The 19,801-nt window shown below is 38.9% G+C and overlaps 1 protein-coding gene across 2 annotated transcripts; it reads right to left on the bottom strand.

Moving 5' to 3' along the window:
* PAICS (phosphoribosylaminoimidazole carboxylase and phosphoribosylaminoimidazolesuccinocarboxamide synthase) lies at positions 1–19,711 on the bottom strand. Of its 2 annotated transcripts, XM_054566772.1 has the most exons (10): positions 19,578–19,711; positions 19,021–19,075; positions 17,154–17,351; positions 9,741–9,919; positions 8,720–8,899; positions 8,504–8,617; positions 7,744–7,827; positions 6,429–6,609; positions 5,370–5,528; positions 1–795 (listed from the first exon to the last, which is right to left on the bottom strand). In XM_054566772.1, the coding sequence occupies exons 2-10, from the start codon at positions 19,034–19,036 to the stop codon at positions 629–631; spliced, it is 1,278 nt and encodes a 425-aa protein (XP_054422747.1). In that variant the 5' UTR covers positions 19,037–19,075; positions 19,578–19,711; the 3' UTR covers positions 1–628. The 2 variants fall into 2 exon arrangements, with proteins under 2 accessions (XP_054422747.1, XP_054422746.1); XM_054566771.1 differs by lacking the exon at positions 19,578–19,711 and having other exon boundaries at positions 19,021–19,285.
* Positions 19,712–19,801: the final 90 nt, after the last annotated feature.

The following is a 19,801-nucleotide window of genomic DNA, read 5'->3' as shown; positions in this document are numbered from 1 at the left end:
ATCTTTTATTCGAGAGGCAGAGATGACTCTTCTTTTCCCCACTGCAAAGTGCCCTCACAGCCATCAGAAGTTCTTGAAAAGTCAGCTCTCCAAGGCTTCTATAACGCCCTTCATCTTATTTGTCTTTTCCCTACCCTTACCACCAATCTCAACTTGAAAAAAAAAAAAAATTAAAACATCTCCATCAATAGCTGGAGATACACACCGTCTTCTGAGACACTGACTGCAAATAAAAAACCATGTCCTTAGAATTTTGTAAAGATCAAACTGAAAAAGAATTATATTGCTAGAATCACCCTAAGATAAAACACTTTTAACTTCCTAGAACTTATAGGTTGAGATCTAGGTCAAGTAGTAACTTCAGAGCTCTACAGTAGGACATAATTAGCATTTAAGAAATATATTTATGTTACCTACCTAACAATGGCCATATAGTAGGTAAGAACTTAATTTTAAAATACCCTTAAGTATGTACATATATTGTACTAATCCATGAATCTAGAGAAGCATTTATTCACTAATGAATTTTGTCAGATTGATTTAAAATCTCTTCATCTTAATTTTTTTTTCTGCAGCTAAAATAAAAAGTTATAGATCATCTTCTAAAAAAATGCAATGACATTCTTCCCTACAAATTGCGCTCTCGGATTTTCTTGTCAGCCTGCTTCAGGGAAATCCATGTGTTCAATATACTTGCTCGCAGTTTGGCCCATACCAAATGGTTGTTTAATCCAAATATCTGAGCTGCAAACTGAGCTGATCCTTCTGGAGAAAGTATGGTTGAACAGCCAAGACCTATTTGTTCAGAAAGGAAAAGAGAAAAAATTGAGCTGTCAATTAATACTGAAAATACTACTTAAGCAAACTGTTTTGTACTCAGAGAAGTCCTGTTAGCCAGACAATAAAAAAACTAGTCTTTTCTCAAGCAGTATCTGCAGGAGTTACTATCCCTACTGTTGAAGTGGTGAAGTGAATATAATAGGAAAGTAATATTCATCTGCCATAAGCAGGTTTTTATAGACATCATCGATCACTCTCTTTTCTGAATCCACTAGCAAAGAAATTTACCTTTTTAAAAGTTCTTTTTACATACACAATCCCTTTAAATACCTGGTGAAGGGCAAGAAAAATAAAACAAGGGACAAGGTTAAATGGTGTAGAAGCACCTGCTTTTAGACAAACTTGAGGTATGCTAATTGTTTTGATAATATCCTAGCTACTACTTTGGTCTTTACATTTGAAATATTCTAACATTTTTAAGCAGTAAAAGTCAAATCCAAAGAATAATCTTAGTAAATATCAGGTTACAAATAAATTTAATAGTAATGAGATCTAAAAGACCATAGAGTAAGAAAGTAGCTTCTTTGGGGGCACATATTTTCCCAGATAAGAGTTTTATCAGGTGGTACTTGTATGTCTATCACTGAACTCAAGGACTAGTTAGCTTATAGATCAAAAAGCTACACTTTCACAATATTCTTGGAATTCATCAGGCTCTTTTACTCTCACTAAACTATCCCAAATAAAAACAGATTCAAGTGCAAATCACAAAGTTAATTTATTAATTTGTATGAATAAATTAATTTTTGCAGCTCTACCACTTACATGTGGTCACCAGTCACTTCACTTAATGTTAATTTTAATGTCATTATCCCAAAGATAATGACACTAAAGATGGGAATGATGTCAACATAAGAAACGTCCAAACCTATAAAGAATTTTTATGAGTTTATCTGAGCTCAACTGACATTTGCCAGGAACCAAAATCTCAGCAGACTGAGAAGATGATGTGGAAGTAAATTACTGCACATCAGAATCAAAGGGGAAGACGTAAGGGGGGTTCCACAAAATCCACTGGTGACAGATTAGGGAGTAAGGAGAAAGCAAAGCAGGGAAATCTCTGAGATTGGATAAAAAGGAAAACGGATAGGCACACACTTCTTATACACTGGCGGGTACCAGAGAGTTAACAGTATTTACAGCACATAGAGATGGCAGAACAAGATAAAGAGAATTCCTGTGGTCTCCTGTTCTGGTGGGAGACGGTGCCCTGAGGGATCTAAACAAAAAGAGATTACTTTGATATTCCAAAGGTATGTTATCTTATGTGCAAACAGACAATAGGTAGGCTCAGTTAAGGTAAAGACTGACCTTTGTCAAGAAAGATACCAGCCTAGGACATGACTACTCACCATGACTCGCTTTTAGTTTGGAAGTTTTAATTTTAAACCATCCTATATGGTTACTTTAGTTCTCTGAGTCTGTAAGGCCACCATGCAGGCCTCCCCTGAGCTTGTCAGATTGAGTGTGGTGACCCCTTTTTTGTCAAAAGTAACTACTAGCTATCTTATGTGAGGATTCAATGAATTAATACAGATAAAGTGCTTGGAGCAGTGCTGGCACATAGTAAGTATTCAATGAATGTCAGCCCTTATTAGGAGTATACTAATACTTAGAATACTCTACTCCAGTATCTGAAAGACCTGTGCCTACCGCCCAGGAATCCCTTTCTGATACCAGGAAATCTTAATTAACAACATATGAGATTATCTAGTGAGCGTGCCTTAAGAGGAGGAGGAGTTTTCAGGGTTTTGCGCAGGCCACTGCAAAGCTGTTCCTCAAAAATCCCCAATTTTAGTGATCAGAATGTACAAATCTTTGACTCCCTGTTTCTCCCTAGACAGTACTAGATAAAAAGTGCCTAATTTTTACTTACCACATTCCCATGGATAGCTATTTCTAAGCTCCATGGATGACTCCTACACTCTTGCTATACTAGAGGACTATAAATTAGCTTTGTTTATAGCTACAAATTTTTAACTTGAATAGTTAATATAATCAGATGTCTCTGTGAAATTGTTTAAAAAGCAGTAAAGGGCATAAAGGAAACACACATAAACACAGCTGAAACGCTAAGGGAGTGGTCACTACTTGGTAAAACAGGAAAATTTAATCCTAAACTGTAAGCAGGGAAAGACGAGAAGCAGCCTGACTGACATTATAGAACCAGTTCCCAGGTTGAGGAATTAGTGGTACCAGACACATCTGAAGGGAGGAGTAGGGGGTGAAAATGGAGCTAAAATGAAGACTAAAAGTCAAGAAGCAGCTTGGCCCTCTGATCCCCTTCCCCCTTCCAGTTACCTAGGCAACTGCTCCTTCTGGGTCGTGTCGGGTATAAATTTTTCTGAAGGCAAAACAGACTTGTCCAGACTTCTATGGACTGGAGAACACCAGGCACAGTGTAGGCAAGGAATGACATAGTGAAATGAGAGGGTTAAGTCTACAGACACATATTAAGATCCTCAGCTTCTCAAATGCTGGCAGCCAGGCTTATACCTCCAGGTAGAAGGCAGACTAGGAAGGTACTCTGGGTAATTCTGGTCAACTTATGAGAACAGGAAAGACATTGATGGGAGGGGTTATTCAAAGAACCACCCTATCAGATCACCCCATAATGGAGCTCACTTTTGACAAGTCCCACCTACTTGCACAGGGCTTCTGACTGTTACAGTGCCCGACTCTAACACAAAGCCAAGGAAAAGAACCAATGTGAAAGAAACAGTAATAATCTCAGAAAGATAAAAGATGTTATTGCCAAGATTAAACAAGAGGATGTTTAGGGGATGGAGGAAGACCACAGAACAAAAAAGAGCCCCCAAAAGTTAAAAATACCATATCCAAAATTAAAAAAACAATAGAAAGTATGGAATATAAAGTTGAGAAAATATTCCAGAAAATATAGCAACAAAAAAAAGAAAATAGAATAGATATCAAGGAGGTCTAAATTTGAATCATAAATCTAAAATGACAAAGGAAATGGAAGGGGAAGGAAATTATGTTATTGAAGAAAACTTCCGAGGCTTTCTGGTGGTGCTTTGGAGGTGGTCAGCTGCTCTGGGATGAAGCTGAACATCTCTTTCCCAGTCACTAGCTGCCAGAAATGCATTGAAGTGGATGATAAAAACAAACTTTATACCTTTAATGAGAAGTGGATGGCCACAGAAGTTGCTGCTGATGCTCTGGGTGAAGAACGTAAGGGTTATGTGGTTCAGTTTCCCCGTGAAGCAGGGTGTCCTGACCCACGGTTGTGTCCGCCTGCTACCGAGTAAGGGGCATTCCTGTCATGGACCAAGGAAGACTGCAGAGGGAAAGCGAAAATCTGTCCGGGGTTGCAGTGTGGATGCCAACCGCAGTGTTCTCAAAGTGATCATTGTGAAAAAAAGAAGGGAGAAAAGACATTCCTGGTCTCACTGATACTACCGTGGCCTTGTTGCCTAGGGTCCAAAAGAGCCAGCAGAATCCACAAACTTTTCAACCTCTCAAAGATGATGATGTCCAACAATGTTGTGAGAAAGCCCCTAAACAAAGAAGATAAGCAACCTAGGACCAAAACACCCAAGTTTCAGCATCTTGTTATTCCATGTGTCCTGCAACACAAATGGTGTATTACTCTGAAGAAACAGTAATGTACTAAGAAAAATAAAGAGGCCATAGAATATGCTAAACTTTTGGCTGAGAGAATGAAGGAGGCCAAGAAAAATGCCAGGAACACACTGACAAGAGATGTAGGCTCTCTGAGAGCTTCTATCTCTAAGTCTAAGTCTAATAAAAAAATGAGATTTTCCAAGAGTAACAAATAAGAACAGACATGCAATTAAAAAAGAAGAAAAGAGAAAACTTCCCAGGACTAGAGAATCAAGAGTTCCACATTAAAAGCTCTCATTTAAAGCTCAGAATGAAAACAGACTCACCAAGACACATCTTTGTGAAATTTAAGGACAGACAGACAAAAGATCCTAAAAGTGTTTCTAAAGAAAATTCATAAACTGCCCTGCCTGGTGTGGCTCAGTGGATTGAGCACTGGCCTGTGAACCAAAGGGTGGCTGGTTCGATTCCCAGACAGGGCAAATGCCTGGGTTGCTGGGCAGGTCCTCAGTAGGAGGTACATGAGAGGCAACCACACATTGATGTTTCTCAGCCTCTTTCTCCCTCCCTTCCCCCTGTCTACAAATAAAAAAATAAAATCTTTTAAAAAATTTTTTAAAAAATTCATAAACAAATGAGAAGATTGGAAAAACCTGAACATTTACTGGAAATTAGATGATTTTAAGAAATTACCATTACTTTTTCTTAGGTGTCATATATGGTACCATAATCATAATTTAAAAACTAGAGTCCTTAGCCCCTTAGAGGCAAATTTAAGTATTTAAGTATAAAATATCTAAGACCTGCTTTAAAATAATCCAGAAGAGGGCTACAAGATGTTAATTGTGGAAGCTGGGTAATGGGTATGAGTTTTTATTATTCTACTATTGTGCATGTTTAAAACTCTTTAATGAAGGTTTTTAAAAAAATTCAATGTATCTTACCACTGGGTAGTCGAAGAGAAGACCACACATCCTGAGCTCCCCAGTCTGGAGTGAGGGGAGGACAGCTGACAACTGGATATGCAGTGTTACCAGACATCACCGGCCCCAAACCATTGCTTCTGCCTGCCACTGCCACAAATACTGTAGGAATGCCATCTCCTAGGGAAATCACATGTTTACAACTGTGCTAAGTATTTAAAAGATATTTAAAGATAGGTTAAAAAAAAAAGGGGGCCTATGCTCAACTTCTTCAGTTATCAGTCTCCAGAAAAAGCATAAATAAGACATTATTATATACATTTTCAAAGTATAAGTTTCACTCTGCCACTTATTATATGTCAAGTAATGAAACAAGAGTGGGTTTGGCCATCTTCGAGATTTATAGTATAGAAGAGAAGAAGGGGAACCAAGGTGCCAGTGAGGGAATGGCTCAAAGGCCCGCCCCTTCTATTATTGCCACTTAGGCTCACCAAAATGCAAAATGACACCACCTGGATCAGTCCTTCAACTAGAGATTTAAAGTGCACCTCTTTAAATAAGAACTGAAGGCAAATTCAATATAGTACCCAAATATTTAAAACCATTTAATATATTTTCTAACATATCTCTTAAACATTTCATGATAAACTTATAAATCATTCCTTTGCATTTTTCCGGAGAGTTCTGGCTTTTATTAACTAGCTCTTCCCCATCCCCCCCAAAATTAATAATTTTGCTCCTGTAGCTTCAACCTCAGGCCTCCTGTAACTGATATGGGCCACATTTTCTGTTGGAGCAAATAAGAAATAGTATTTGAAGGGCTTCTTATTAGTAAAGACTAATTCTAGTTTTCATCTTCCTTCTGTGCTTGAATTTTCGAATCATTCTCTCTGACCCATTCTTTTTATGAGCACCTAGGACACCTTAAATTCTTTGGAGGTATCATAAAAGCCTAGAATATCACATTTCCCCCCACCCCTTAGAAATGTGGTAAAGCTCTTTTTCAGCATTATTAGTCTAAACGTAAAATTCTTTGGCAAAATCAGGACTACTAAAATGCTCTAGTTATCTGAGGTTTACCTTCATACTCTGCTTTAATCCTCAGAGTTTCATCTGGTCCTTTATGGGCAGAGGTCACCCGAAGTTCACATGGAATGCCAAAATTTCCACAAGCCTTCTGGATTTTTTCACAGTGAATGAGATCAGAAGTTGAGCCCATCAACACTACAACTCTGCACTGACTTTGTGGTTTCAGAAGCAACTGGAAAAGAAAAACATGAATATGCAAAAGAAGATAAGGACAAAAAAGGCTATGAGTCAGTTTATAGAACTACATACTTTTTTTTTTTGAATCCTCACCTGAGGACATGTTTTCATTGCTTTCAGAGAGAAAGAAAGACAGAAAGGGAGAGAAACATCAATGCAAGAGAGAAGCATCAATTGATTGCCTCCCATATGCACCTGGGCTGGGGATGGAACCCACAACCTAGATATGTGCCCTGACCAGGAACTGAACCTGTAACCTTTTGATTATGGCACAACGCTCCAACCAATTGAGCCATACCGGTCAGGGCCAGGGTTACAGTTTATAGTAAAATTGTATCTATCAGAATAATTCCTTTCTAAATAGGCCAAATTTAAACAGAACAAAATGATAAGACAATTTATTTTTCAAAATAATCTTTTTATATATAAAGAAGACTTCTTCATAATTAAGATATAATAAGTATGACTTTTTAATCAGGTAAGTTATGTTTATTATTAATCAAGGGATAAATATTCAACTTCTAATTAATATTCAGGAAGCTATAAATATATTTTAATCTTAGAATAAAATATATTTATAGCTTCCTGAATATTTAAAGGCATAATCAGCAAAAATACAGAGGTCATTTATAAATCTCTGTAAGTTACTTGCATGGAATTCAAATCCATATTACCGTGAAGATGATGTTCTTTCTAAAAGGTAGTTATGACCCTTGGATAACCACAAACCCTATTCTATTTCCATGGAATTACAGTTATCAAAATACCGTAAATAAAGTGACATTTTAATGCCACATGGAACTCCAATTCTAAACTCTGCTGTGGAATCCATGCCAATGGAACCCTGAGTAGCAGTGGAGAGGTGGGTGGGAAATGTAAGCCTTCTCCTGCATCGGCTGGGTAGAAACAAGGATTCCAGGTTTTCTCAATAGGATCTGGAAAGAGTGTACTAGAAAGCTTAACAGCAGGGAATCCAGTATACCAATCAGGATGGCCCAGCTGGTACATAACTTAAAGGTGCCCCTTCTTTAAAATTAGTAGAAAAAAGAAAACCGCTGCACTTTCCCTTTTGAATTAAGGAGTTCTTGAAGAAAAACAATACAATGTGGATGTACTACAAAAGGTTTACCTCTACTCTTTCAGCAACCCACTCAAAATTTTTCTTTACCATCTGGAGCCCTTCAGGAGTTACTTCCTTGAGGTCACGATATGACTAGAAAATAAGACAAAAAGATTAGATTATTAAGTATTCTATTAGTAATATCCTTGCTATCTGAAATTTGGTTTCTGAGTTGTGGGTACAGATTAGGAAGAATATGCATAGCAAAGGATATATCTGAAAATGTATCTGAGTCTACAAATTCATTTTCTGAATTAGACTAAACAAAATTTAGATAGTGAAATATATTTTCATTTAATGATAAATGCTTTCTATGCTAACAACTACAATGAACTACCATTACAATTCTCATATATACTAAGTACAGAGAATCTTGCTCTAATTTTTTCATTGGAAAGAACAGAAACAGAACCTGGTAAGATTCAGAGGACTTGGGACAGAGTTCTATATCTGCCACTTAATTGTAATTGTAAAGATATCCATCCTTTCAGAAGCTTAGTCTTCAATTAGTCAAATGAGTATAACATTTGCTGTGTCAGTGTATTGAAATAATGAGAAATCTACATTGTAAATGTAAAAGTATTATTCCTACCTTTTTTTCAGGATATAGGAAATGTAATACTTACCTTTAAAAAATAAATAGTAACCAACAACTCAGGTTCATATCCTAAGAAGTAACAATTGCCATGTTTTTGTCCCATTCTCTCTTTCTCCTCTACTCCAGCCTTATCTCGCAAAGAGTAAAAAAACCCTGCAGTATAACACCTACCTGTTTGTCTTTCTGTTGGCTTCGATCTCCTGATGGCCAGAGTCTCCAAGAATCATTATCAATAACATCAGCAAGAATAATTTCTTTGGTGGTTACATCAACACCAAATTCAATCTAGAAACAGCAAATCACCAAAGAAAAGTTTTTCAAAACTACACTACTAAAGATATTTCTCAGTTGTAATTTTTTCCTTTCAAATCTCCTTTTTATTTGTACCTTCATATCAACCAGTGTACAGTCCTGGGGCAACCAGGCTTTCTCTAGTATTTCAAAAATAGCCTGTGTCGCATGACTCATGATATCCACCTCAGTCTGGCCTATAACAAGTCCAGCAAAGCAAAATTTTGCAGCAATAAGCTGTTCCTCAGACCACTGCGGATCATTATTGGCATCATCCTGAAAATACAGAATTAAAATTAATTTAAATATAAGATTTTTTTGAACTTTTCTGATAACCTGAAGTCCTTTTTTTCTTGAGCATGAATTCTCAAGAAAATTCACACTCAAGAAATGTATAAATTCGTCAGAAACATCCGTTTCCTTTGAAGATTTAATTTTTATTTAAAATACCCTTTAATTTACAGCAAATATTTTTAACTTGTCTACTTTCAATAGCTACTTTTAAATTCAAAATATATGGGTATGTAATTTATTATAGGTCATAAAGTACTGAGAGAATTTGCTCCCTATGAACTGATTTAAACAGTTTAGAAAAACGGTTTCAATAAACCAATAGAAATCCATAACCATGGATTCCTACATACTTTATTGCATGTTTTCACTTATAAGAAACTTTGTTAATAGTTTTTCTGTATTAGAATATAAAAAGATTCAACTGAATCACTCATGTATTGCTAGTGGGAATATAAAATGGTACAGCTACTCCTGAAAAGAGGAAAAGGAAAAAAAAGAATACAGAGAGATACTTCATCTTAGCCTTTATTTCAAGTTCAACAGTATATTGAAATTTTTTTAAAATTGTTACTTTTCTTTCTAGTAACTGCTAATTTTTGTTTGTTCATTTTGTTAGTCAACTTGGTCCAAAGTTAGATATATAGATTTTTCACAAGTGTTTTCTTTTAAAAAGCTGAATTGTCATTGCTAATGGAAGTATACACTACTGGCATATTTCTGGAATGATAATTGCAATGTAAAAAACTTTTAAGGTTTACATTTTTTATTGGTAATTACGTTTGTCACTATGTTATAGTAAGATACAGACACATAAAATAAATACCTTAAAAAACATCTCCACTTTAGGAGGGTTAAACCTGTACCCTTCCTTGACACCAGGATTTCTTTTGAGAAAAGAACCCGTTGCTATTCTTCTACAAACCCATTCAATTGGAATCATTTCACACTTAGGTGCAATGAAAGCTGTCTCTCCACATTTTCTGGTAAAAGCAGTTTTGATACCTATATATTCATGATAAAAGGTAAAAAAGAAACCATTAAAATTATATTTTAAACAGTAGATCTGAGGCATAATAAAACTCAAACCTTTACAAAAAAAACAAAACAAAAACCCCCTTAACTGGCGCTACCACAAGTAAAATATGGCTTTCTGCCATTTACCAACATCTCAGGACTATTTCACTTTTATGTTACATGGCAAAATATACACTGGATCAGACAATCTGAGTCCTAATGTCTTTACTATTCATTATTTCTTTCAAAAAATATTTAACTGAGTGTCTCCTCTGCCAGTGCATACTTAACTTTGCACAAAGCACATAACTTAGATCTAAGTAGCACTAAATTGTCTCTACATCAGATTCGGTTTCAGGATTCTCATATTCTCTGGTCCACTGTTATAGAAGCTTTGTAAAATATCTACTAATCACAATCAGATATAGCCTTAAATTTGGGGCATCCCTTTTTCTCTTAATATTGGAAGCAAGGAATCCTTGAAAAACCATCCAACACGTAGCAATAGGAACATAACGGCCAATTTGGCCAAGAGCAAATAAAGTATTTGTCCTTCCTCTCCCTTCTCTTATTCAAACTGTTACTGAAAAACTAAGACAAAGAGCTGACTTGTAATGTTTGGAATGGGAGCTATTTTCTGTGGTGGCCTTAGAAAATAACCTCTCTAAAAACACTTAAAATGGTTAATCATGAATCATTTGATCCAGCATCCCACTTCCAGGCATTCTAGGGACTAACATTACAGCCTGAAGATGAACATTATGGTAAACTCACCCAGATGTCTTAATTACCATTGATGCGACAGTATTACTTTATACTCTGATATAGTAACACTTCTAGGAGAGGCAGTACTGTAAAGAATTGAAAGCAGGGACTCAAAAAGGTACTTACACACCAATGTTCACAAGATCATAATGCATAACAGCCGAAAGGGAAAAAACAGCCCAAGTGTCCAGGTGAATGGGTAGATAAAATGTAGTATTTACATACAATGGATTATTACTCAGTCATAAGGAGGAATGAAATTCTGATACATACTACAACATGATTAAGCCTGGAAACACTATGCTAGGTGAAATAAAGAATAAATACTGAATAATTCATTCCACTTATGAGGTACCTAAAATAGGCGAATTCATAGGGGGAAGGGAAAATTATCATTTAATGTTCAGGGTTTCTGCCTGGGGCCGTGAACATTATGAAAATGGATGGTAGTGATGGCGGCACAACATGGTCAAAGTGCTGTCAAGAACTGTACTTACACATGGTTAAAATGATGAATTTTATGCATGTATATTTTATCACAAATTGATTTTTAAAAGATTCATGACCTAATTTATGTCAGGAACTGTCGATTCATTTTCTTGTTTATTCCTCATAACACCCGATAAGATACAGTATGATCATCCAGCAAAACAGGTGAGGACACCAGTTATGTCAGGCACGGCAGTTGTGTCAGCTGATAGTAGGTACAGCCGGCTTTCCAACCCACACTGACCTCTGTGGGCTGCCCACTTAACCATCACGCTACACTGCCTGTCCTAGTGGTATTATGTCACAATAAAAGTAGTATCGGAGCACTAACATGAATTAAAGCAACACCTGGAAACCTGCATTGGCTTAACATAGTAATGTTCATCTTGAGGCTGCAACGTTAGTGACTCCATTCCCAATTTAATCCTCTGAAATCACTTTCTTCTTAACAGGGAAGGATTGGAGACCTCTGATCTTACGTGTGTATCCATACATGAAGGGAACCTACATTTATGGAAACTCTGCACTGTGCTTAGTGTTTTACTCATTTAACTAAACATAAAATTTTTGAAGTAGGTATTATTATTTACATTTTACAGTGAACGAAACAGGGGCTAAAAGAAATTAAGTAATTTGACAAGCAAGGTCATGTTTCCAGGGAGTAACGTCACCTGTACTTGAACCGCACCATGCAGTTCCAAAACCTGACCTGCTTTCTCTGCATTCCCTGGGGATCTGACCAGTAAAATTCAATTGAAACAGTAAATAAATTGTACTATGCTGCACAAATGGGAACTCTGAGAAAGAATGCATGTAAAAGGGTCATTTTAATCTTTAAAGAATGACTGGCTCTTGGGTAGGCGACTGACATCAATCTTTAACTTGAGGTGTAATCTAAGTGCCTCACTTCAAGGGCTCTTCTTTTTTGGACCTGTCAATCATTAGTCATAGTTGTTCGTTTGTCTAAACAAGCTTGATAATCTGCAAATCTATTGTTTAAATATAAACAATAGTTACCTTTACCCAGAGGATCTCTCCCCTCTCCCCACCCCCTACACGTCTAAGGGAACCAAATGCACAGAATCAACTTATGGTAATAATCTCTGTACAGAAAACAAAAAAGCTTTTAAAAAACAAAAGTGATTCAGTTTAAATGATATGACTTCTTCTAATACACATGCTATCCATTAAAGCAAATTTCATGACTACTTATAAGAAAAAGAATTCTCCCCATTTGTCTCAGTTGCCTACAAATTCAAAATCAAGATTACTACTATGTAAATGTTACTTCATTCTCTGATCTACAATGGTCATGTATCAGCTCACACACCTCTGGGGCCATCCATGTTTAAGGCTGCCCAGCTCCCCATCTGTGGTTTTGGCAATTGCAGAATTGATTCACATTACTACGCTCACACCTAAATGAAATTACAGTGGGTTTCTGTGGGGGAGATGAAACCTAAAGGTTAAATTCTGGTTTTTGAGTACTGAGACCAAATGCACAAATCCTGTCAGTCCAGCACACAGTATTATTTCCATGGAAAAAGAGTATTACCTATCCCTATTATTTGTTCAGTATTTTATAGTTCTTGAGTGACAATGGCAAAACTGGAATCCTGATTGCCTGGTGCTCATTCTGGTGCTCTTCCCCTTCTAATTTCTAAAAATACCTTAATTTGGAACATAAAACCTGGCTGTAAAGAAAGCAATTTCAAATACACCACTGGTGGTCAACTAGACACAGCAGTTATTTAACTATTAGCAAGCATAAATTGCAGGAGGCTTAGAAGAATTCCTGTTCTGTCTCCTAAAACTGACTTAAGAATTTTTAAAAACTTAGGTCTTTCTTAATTTCACAACATATATATAGCCTAGAAAACTTTACATTTCAACATATCCTGTGAGCCAGATAAGTTTAAACTATGTTAAATATACCAAATACAGTAAAGAGAATTGTTAGACTACTTCATTTAGGGTGATGAACTTCCCTAGTCACCTCAGATATAGAACTTTCAGTCAAAACTAGGAGACACCCAAACAACTTGGATCACCTTAGCCCCAGAAAGTACACTGAATAGTACTTTATTGAATAAACAACTAAAGCCTTGGGCCTGCATTTATCTTCCATTACTTTAAAGTATATTATAAAATCCCACAGCTATGTACAATTACCATGGGTACACAGAAACTAATTTATTAAGAATTTATAGTGTTAGGTAACTTTCTAAAATTTAATGTTTATGGTTAGGAGAAAATAACGTGGGAGGTTAAAAATGGTTCACTTATCTGAACTGTACAAGGAACTTAAAATCAGTTTGATGCGCTCTAGAAATCTCAAGTCATTGGGAAACCACCAATCACGTAGGCCTTAAAATAAGAATTTTGGATTGTACTACTTAGGAACTGTGGGAAGTTCTTAATATAATTACTTTGAAAGCACAGAGGGATTTATGATATGGATGACAATTTATGTTGGTAATTAAACATCATTTTTTTCACTTCTAAGTGTGAAACAGTATTTCAGAAGAGGCAAAACTATCAAGAAACTATTCTGTACTGGTGGAGTAATTTAATTTGAATTATGTTATTTTGTGGAAAGCACTTAATCTATCTTGACTGGAAACAAAAGTATTAAATTTCCCTTTGGGTTTAAGAAAGATCAATGTTTGCTGGACGCTCTAATAAATGAAAGGGCTGGGACTTCCACTCAAGATGGTGTAGGTAAACATGGCTCTCTTCCTCATGCAACCATATGAAAATTACAACTAAATTATACAACCATCACTCAGAACTATCAGAAGTCAAGGTGAGTGGAAGTCAGACAACTACAGCATTAGAGAAACCACATCCGTCCAGACTGGTCGGTGGGTGAAGATGCAGAACGGCTAGTCCCACACCCAGGTGTGGTGGGTAAAAATTCAGGAGAGAGATCTCAGGAGTGAGGAGTCATAGCCCCACACCAGGCCCCCAAGCCCAGGGTTCTGGTGCCAGAAAGTTCCTATAAATTCTAGATGCCAAAACAAGCAGGGATTGAATTGGTAGAAGAAACTTCTTTTCTTAAAAGAGCCCACACAGACTTACTCAAGATTCACTCTGTCTGAGTTCCAGCACTGAAACAGCAGCTTGAAAGGCACCAGTGGCATAGAGGGAGGAACTGAAGTGGCTGGCATCAAGGCGAGAGCTGGGGGACAGTTTTCTCCCAGACAGAAAGGTACACAGAGGCCACTGTCCCTTTTCTGAACCCTCCCCACACAGTCACAGAGCTGACCAGCTGGGGCCATATCTGGACTCCATCAACTTGGCTGACACTGTTGGTCCTGCTCTGGAGATTTGCCGAGGCTCTGTCCCACCCAACTTATGGGCTCATCCAAGCTGTAACAGAGGCTTTTCCACATGAATGGCTGGTCTTGCCCCAGGCTTCACAACTTCCTAAATCCTCTCAAACAAGCAACAGCCTGGCCTCAGTAAGCCCCAAGACCCTATACCTCTTGCTACATGGCCCAAAGCCCAGCACTAGCAGCAGGCACCCTAGGTGCATAGCATGGCCTGGCCTGAGAATCTCCAAGCCCAGCACGAGAAGCAGCCATATGCTCTATAACTCATGTAGGGGGCCTAGGCAGAACACAGGTGGGGGCTGATCTTAGTCTGCACCACCCAGGAAACCTCAAAGCCTGTGTACTTAGTGGACAGCTACAGACCACGCTGGGGCACCACCACCCTGTCCCTGCACTGCTGATCTTCCAGAGGGCAGAGGCTGGTGGTCAGTGGTCACAGCCAGTCCTTGCAGCTGACTGGCCTTGGTAAACCCCTCCCATGGATCTGCCAACAACAAGGCTCAACTACAAGAGGAATGCCTACCCAGCTTGGGCGATAGGGGACACTGAGCCATGGACCCTACAGGACACCTACTACGTTAGGCCACGCTACCAAGACAGAGGGTCCTAGCAGCTCTAATACACAGAAACAAACACAGGGAGGCTGCCAAAATGGAGACAAAGAAACAGAGCCCAAATGAAAGAACAGATCAAAACTCCAGAAAAAGACCCAAATGAAATGGAGATAAGCAACCTCTCAGATGCAGAGTTCAAAACAATGGTTATAAGGGTGCTCAAGGAACCCAAGTGAGGACCTCGGCAACATAAAAAAGATCTGGTCAAAAACAAAGGTTCACTAACTGAAATAAAGAACAATTTCCAGGGAAAAAACAGCAGGGTAGATAAAGCTGAGAATCAAATTAATGATATGGAACATAAGGAAGCAAAAAATAACCAATCAGAACAATAAGAAAAAAGAATCTAAAAAAATGAAGACAGTATAAGCAGCCTCTGGGACAACTTCAAGCATTCCAACATTCACATCACAGCGGGGCAAGAAGGAGAAGAGAAAGAGCAAGAAATTAGAAATCTATTTGAAAATATAACGAAAGAAAACTTCCCTGATTTGGTGAAGGCAATACACATGCAAGTCCAGGAAGCCCAGAATCCCAGACAAGATGGATGCAAAGAGACCCACTCCAAGGCACACCATAATAAAATGCTAATGGTTAACGATAAAAGGAGAATCTGAAAAGCAGCAAAAGAAGTTAGTTACCTACAGGGGAGTTCCCGTAAGACTGTCAGCTGATTTCTCTAAAGAAACTTTGCAGGCTAACAGGGGCTGGCAAGAAAGAGTCAAAGTTACCTACAGCCAAGACTGCTCTACCCAGCAAGGCTATCACTTAGAACTGAAGAGCGGGTAAAGAGCTTCCCAGACAAGAAAAAACTAAAATAGAGTCCATCATCACCAAACGATCATTATATGAAATATGTTAAATAAGTTAAAGGGACTTATTTAACAAAAAGGAGGTCAAAACTAAGAACAATTAAATGGCAAAAAATACATACCTATCAACCATTGGATCTAAACATCAAACTAAGCAAATCAGAACAGAGACAGAATCATGGATAGGGAGTGTTTTGATGGCTGCCGGATGGGAGGCGTGGTATGAGGGAATGGGTGAAGAGGTGAGGGGGTTAAGAAGTACAAGTTGGTAGTTACAGAATAGCCATGGGGATGTAAAGTACAGTATAGGAAATGGGGTAGCCGAAGAACTTACACGCATGACCCACGGACATGAACAAGGGTAGGGTGATTGCCTGAGGGACCAGGGTGTGCTGGGTGGAAGTATGCAAAGGGGGAAAATGAGGACAACTGTAATAGCATAATCAATAAAATGTACTTTTAAAATGTCCTCCACAGAGAGTTCTGATCTTGGTTTTAACTTCCTATTACATACTGGAAATAATGTTCATTCAGTTTTGCAGTAGGAGATAACCCTGAAGATCTTTGATCTAGTTAAAATCCCTCACATTGGGAATGGCAGGATGAGGTGTGGTTAGTCTTCACATACTTTTCAAAGCTTTCAAGTAGAAAAAAAATTGGAAATTCTGTATTAGCTCCAATGGTGGTATAAAAAAACAACTGTATAGAATTATAGGGACTAAATTTCAGTTCATTAATTAGAGCTGGCTAACACCAGAATTTGTTTCCTTTATAGGTACATTCCTTAAGCTCCTTCATAGGTCAGTCTCTCTTAAGAAAGATTTTATGAGAGAGAGAAGTTTCAGGGAAAATAGTTGTGCCAGGCAAAAACTATAGCAAATTGTTAAGATTCCTGTAAACTAACTAAATGACAGTACTCACTAATTCCAAACCAAGTAAAGTGCTATAGTCAAATGTAAGAGTTCCTGGTTTGATTTAAATAAGGTTACTGGTGAGACGTCTCCAGACATAATGTTGTTAATCCAAATAATGTCACCTCCCTATGAAAGAGATCACAGTGTGTTGAAGGGAAGAGGTGCAGGGGGCGGGGAGATGGTGGGGGGAGCCACTTACCTGCTTCATGTAATAACTAAAAAAAAAAAAAAAAAAGTAACTCGTTAATACCATGTGTCATTTTCTCCTGAAAAGGACTGGAAAAGATACTTACCTGCTTCCTGTAACAACTGAAAAATACAACTAGTAATTTTATTTGAGATTGCAGCTTTTCCTTCCAGGTGATTCTTTCTGGCTGCATTTCCTGCTGTAATCTGGTCCTTGGACTGCAGTAGGACTTTTCCAGGACTATCTAACAATTCATAGACTTCTTTTGTTTTACCCTCATAGAGTTTTTTGCCAATGTTCAGTACTGTGGAAATAAAATCAAAACATCAAATTTCAGGAAAAAATTTCCTGAATATTGAAGACTAAATACTTAGAATGATTAATCAGTGAACATACAAAGTGGTTAAGTAAAAACTGCATAGAAGCTTACACTCTACAAAGTATTTCCACATGCATCATCCCATTTGATTCACACAATTTTGTGAAGTATTACTGTAAATAATTATAGAGATTAGGAAACAAAAATATCAAAAAGATGGAAGTCACACAATTAGGAAATGGCAGAATCAGACAAAATCCTAAATCTGACATGAAATTCTATGGGCTTTCCACTACCAACCTGACTCTCACAGCAGAACTTAAATAGAGTAAGATCCACTAAAATTAAGTAGACTAGTTTCTCATACACATACTTACAATACAATAATTAAACTAGTTGGCAGGGGGTGCTTTCTTCCAGATGGGCTCTTGATTTCAAGTTAGTGTGCAAGAGAAGGCATCTCCACTCACAATTAGCCCATTTGAAAGCATCTTTCCCTTTTTCAATCCTGCATCCCAATCCCTCAGTCATAACCAGTTCTCTTAACAGCTGGCAGTAAACTACCAATTTTGATGAAGAACAAGAGAATCCAGTTTTGATGCAGGTTGTAAGCCCTAACAAAAAACAGACCACCAGCATTAGAAGAAATGATTTAGATGAAGATCACAGATAATGGAAGTTCCAATACTTAACATTTCCAAGGGGAGAAATCATCCCTCATTCTCCCAGAACATTGACACATGCTCAGCATTAACATTTTTTAGTGTCCACGTGTCAGAGAATAGAGATATACCAGAAATAGGAGACTAAGACCCTGTTATCAGGCGACCTGAGTCTGAGGGAAGATGAAATTTTAAAATGAGACATAATGTATAATTTGAGAAACATACAGACTATGAGATCACAGGTTCGTAGCAGAGCCACCTAACCTAATCCAGACAACAGAGAAGACTAGAACAAAGTGAGGATTGGGTTGAGATCTGAGGAATGATCAAAATTTAACCAGAAAAGGGAAAGAGCCCATAACAACTAATAAAATTGAAGGAAATAAACAGCACAATCTTTCCTGTGGACCTAATCACTCACTTGCGCACAGAATGATTATATAAATATGATCAATGCAAGGTGAAGCAAGTAAACTTTGTGCCTGGTGGTTTTGGAGCAGTCCAAGGACATCATGGCTTCAAAAGACTACTTTTAAGAACACACACCCAAAATCTGGACAGAAAATAGCAAAATTCTCAAAAGCTTCAGTTACTGACTTTCTCGTAAAACTTGGGTTTGAAGAGTCAACGGATGTTCCTCTTTGTTTTGCAGTGCCCACTGATTACAAATTAACTTCCAGGCACCTCTGTAACCCCTGACCACTTTCGTTCTAATTATCCTTTTCCTCCATCCCAAAGGCAGTTCTGCGTGTTTCAGAAAGTTCCGAGAGACCTGAGTGCGCTTTACTTTCAACGCACCATTCGGCTGCGCGTGGGCCACGTGTTAGCCAGCCCAAGGCCCAGAGGGGTGGGGCACAACCCCCGGAAGGCAGTGGTCTAGCCCACGGGGCACGCACGTGTCCGCGCCACGCTCAGGAGTTCAAGGCCGGGGAGGCGGGAACGCCGTGGGAGGATCCCCCGGCGGACTCCTGGGAATGCCCGTTACTCACCCTGTGCTGTCGCCATTATCCTGGGTGGACTGGGGGCTGCGGCTGCGCTAGGACTCTGGAAAAAAGGAGTGCTCTGAGACTCACGAGGCGAAGGAGGGAGACGCAGCCTACTGACACTCCTCCGGCGGGGCGAGGCAACCCAGAGCGCGCGCTCTAGTAGAGAGCCACAGCGCAACCACGGTCTCTACCCAAACACCGATAGCAACTCCTGTGGTGAGCACTTCTCGGGAGGATTCCCGCCGCGCAGGCGCAGACACACACCGCCGCCTCCCGCCCCCGCCCCGCCTCTGCCCCGGCGCGATTCCAGAACAGAGGGAAAGTAGCGCGCACTGACGGCCCCCGCACGTCCCCGCTGACAATGCTCCCTTCTCTGCAGAGAACGGTTCAGAGGTCGGGGTGTACCAAGTAGTGACGGGCGGGGGAAGGTATGTATGGAAGGGCACACAAAGTTTATATCCTCTGGGAGAGAGTGACGTTAACCCTGTTAGCCTCATCACTCCAGTTTTACTTGGGTGCTGGAAAATAACGGAGACTTTGGCCACGGTTCGAAAAATTACCTTCCCTCAGGGCTCCAAGGGAGGACTACCCCATCCAGCAGTGTCCGTGATTCCACCCCTCAAAGGCGAAGTGTCTCTCTCCCTGACCCTCCCACCTCGCCCCCAGTCTCTCTCTGTCTTTATCTGTTTCTCGCTCCCCCTCCCCTCGCTCATTGGTGGGCCTGGAAGAGGCGGGACGGGGAGGGGCAAGCTAATCTTGCCTACTGCCTGCGCTGTGAAGCACG

This window comes from Pteronotus mesoamericanus, unplaced genomic scaffold (genome assembly GCF_021234165.1).
Source record: "Pteronotus mesoamericanus isolate MK-2021 breed Mesoamerican mustached bat unplaced genomic scaffold, CSHL_Meso_final contig_180, whole genome shotgun sequence".
Classification (NCBI taxonomy): domain Eukaryota; kingdom Metazoa; phylum Chordata; class Mammalia; order Chiroptera; family Mormoopidae; genus Pteronotus; species Pteronotus mesoamericanus.
The sequence above is the reverse complement of the archived record's forward strand: the minus strand, read 5'-3'. Positions and strand labels throughout refer to the sequence as shown.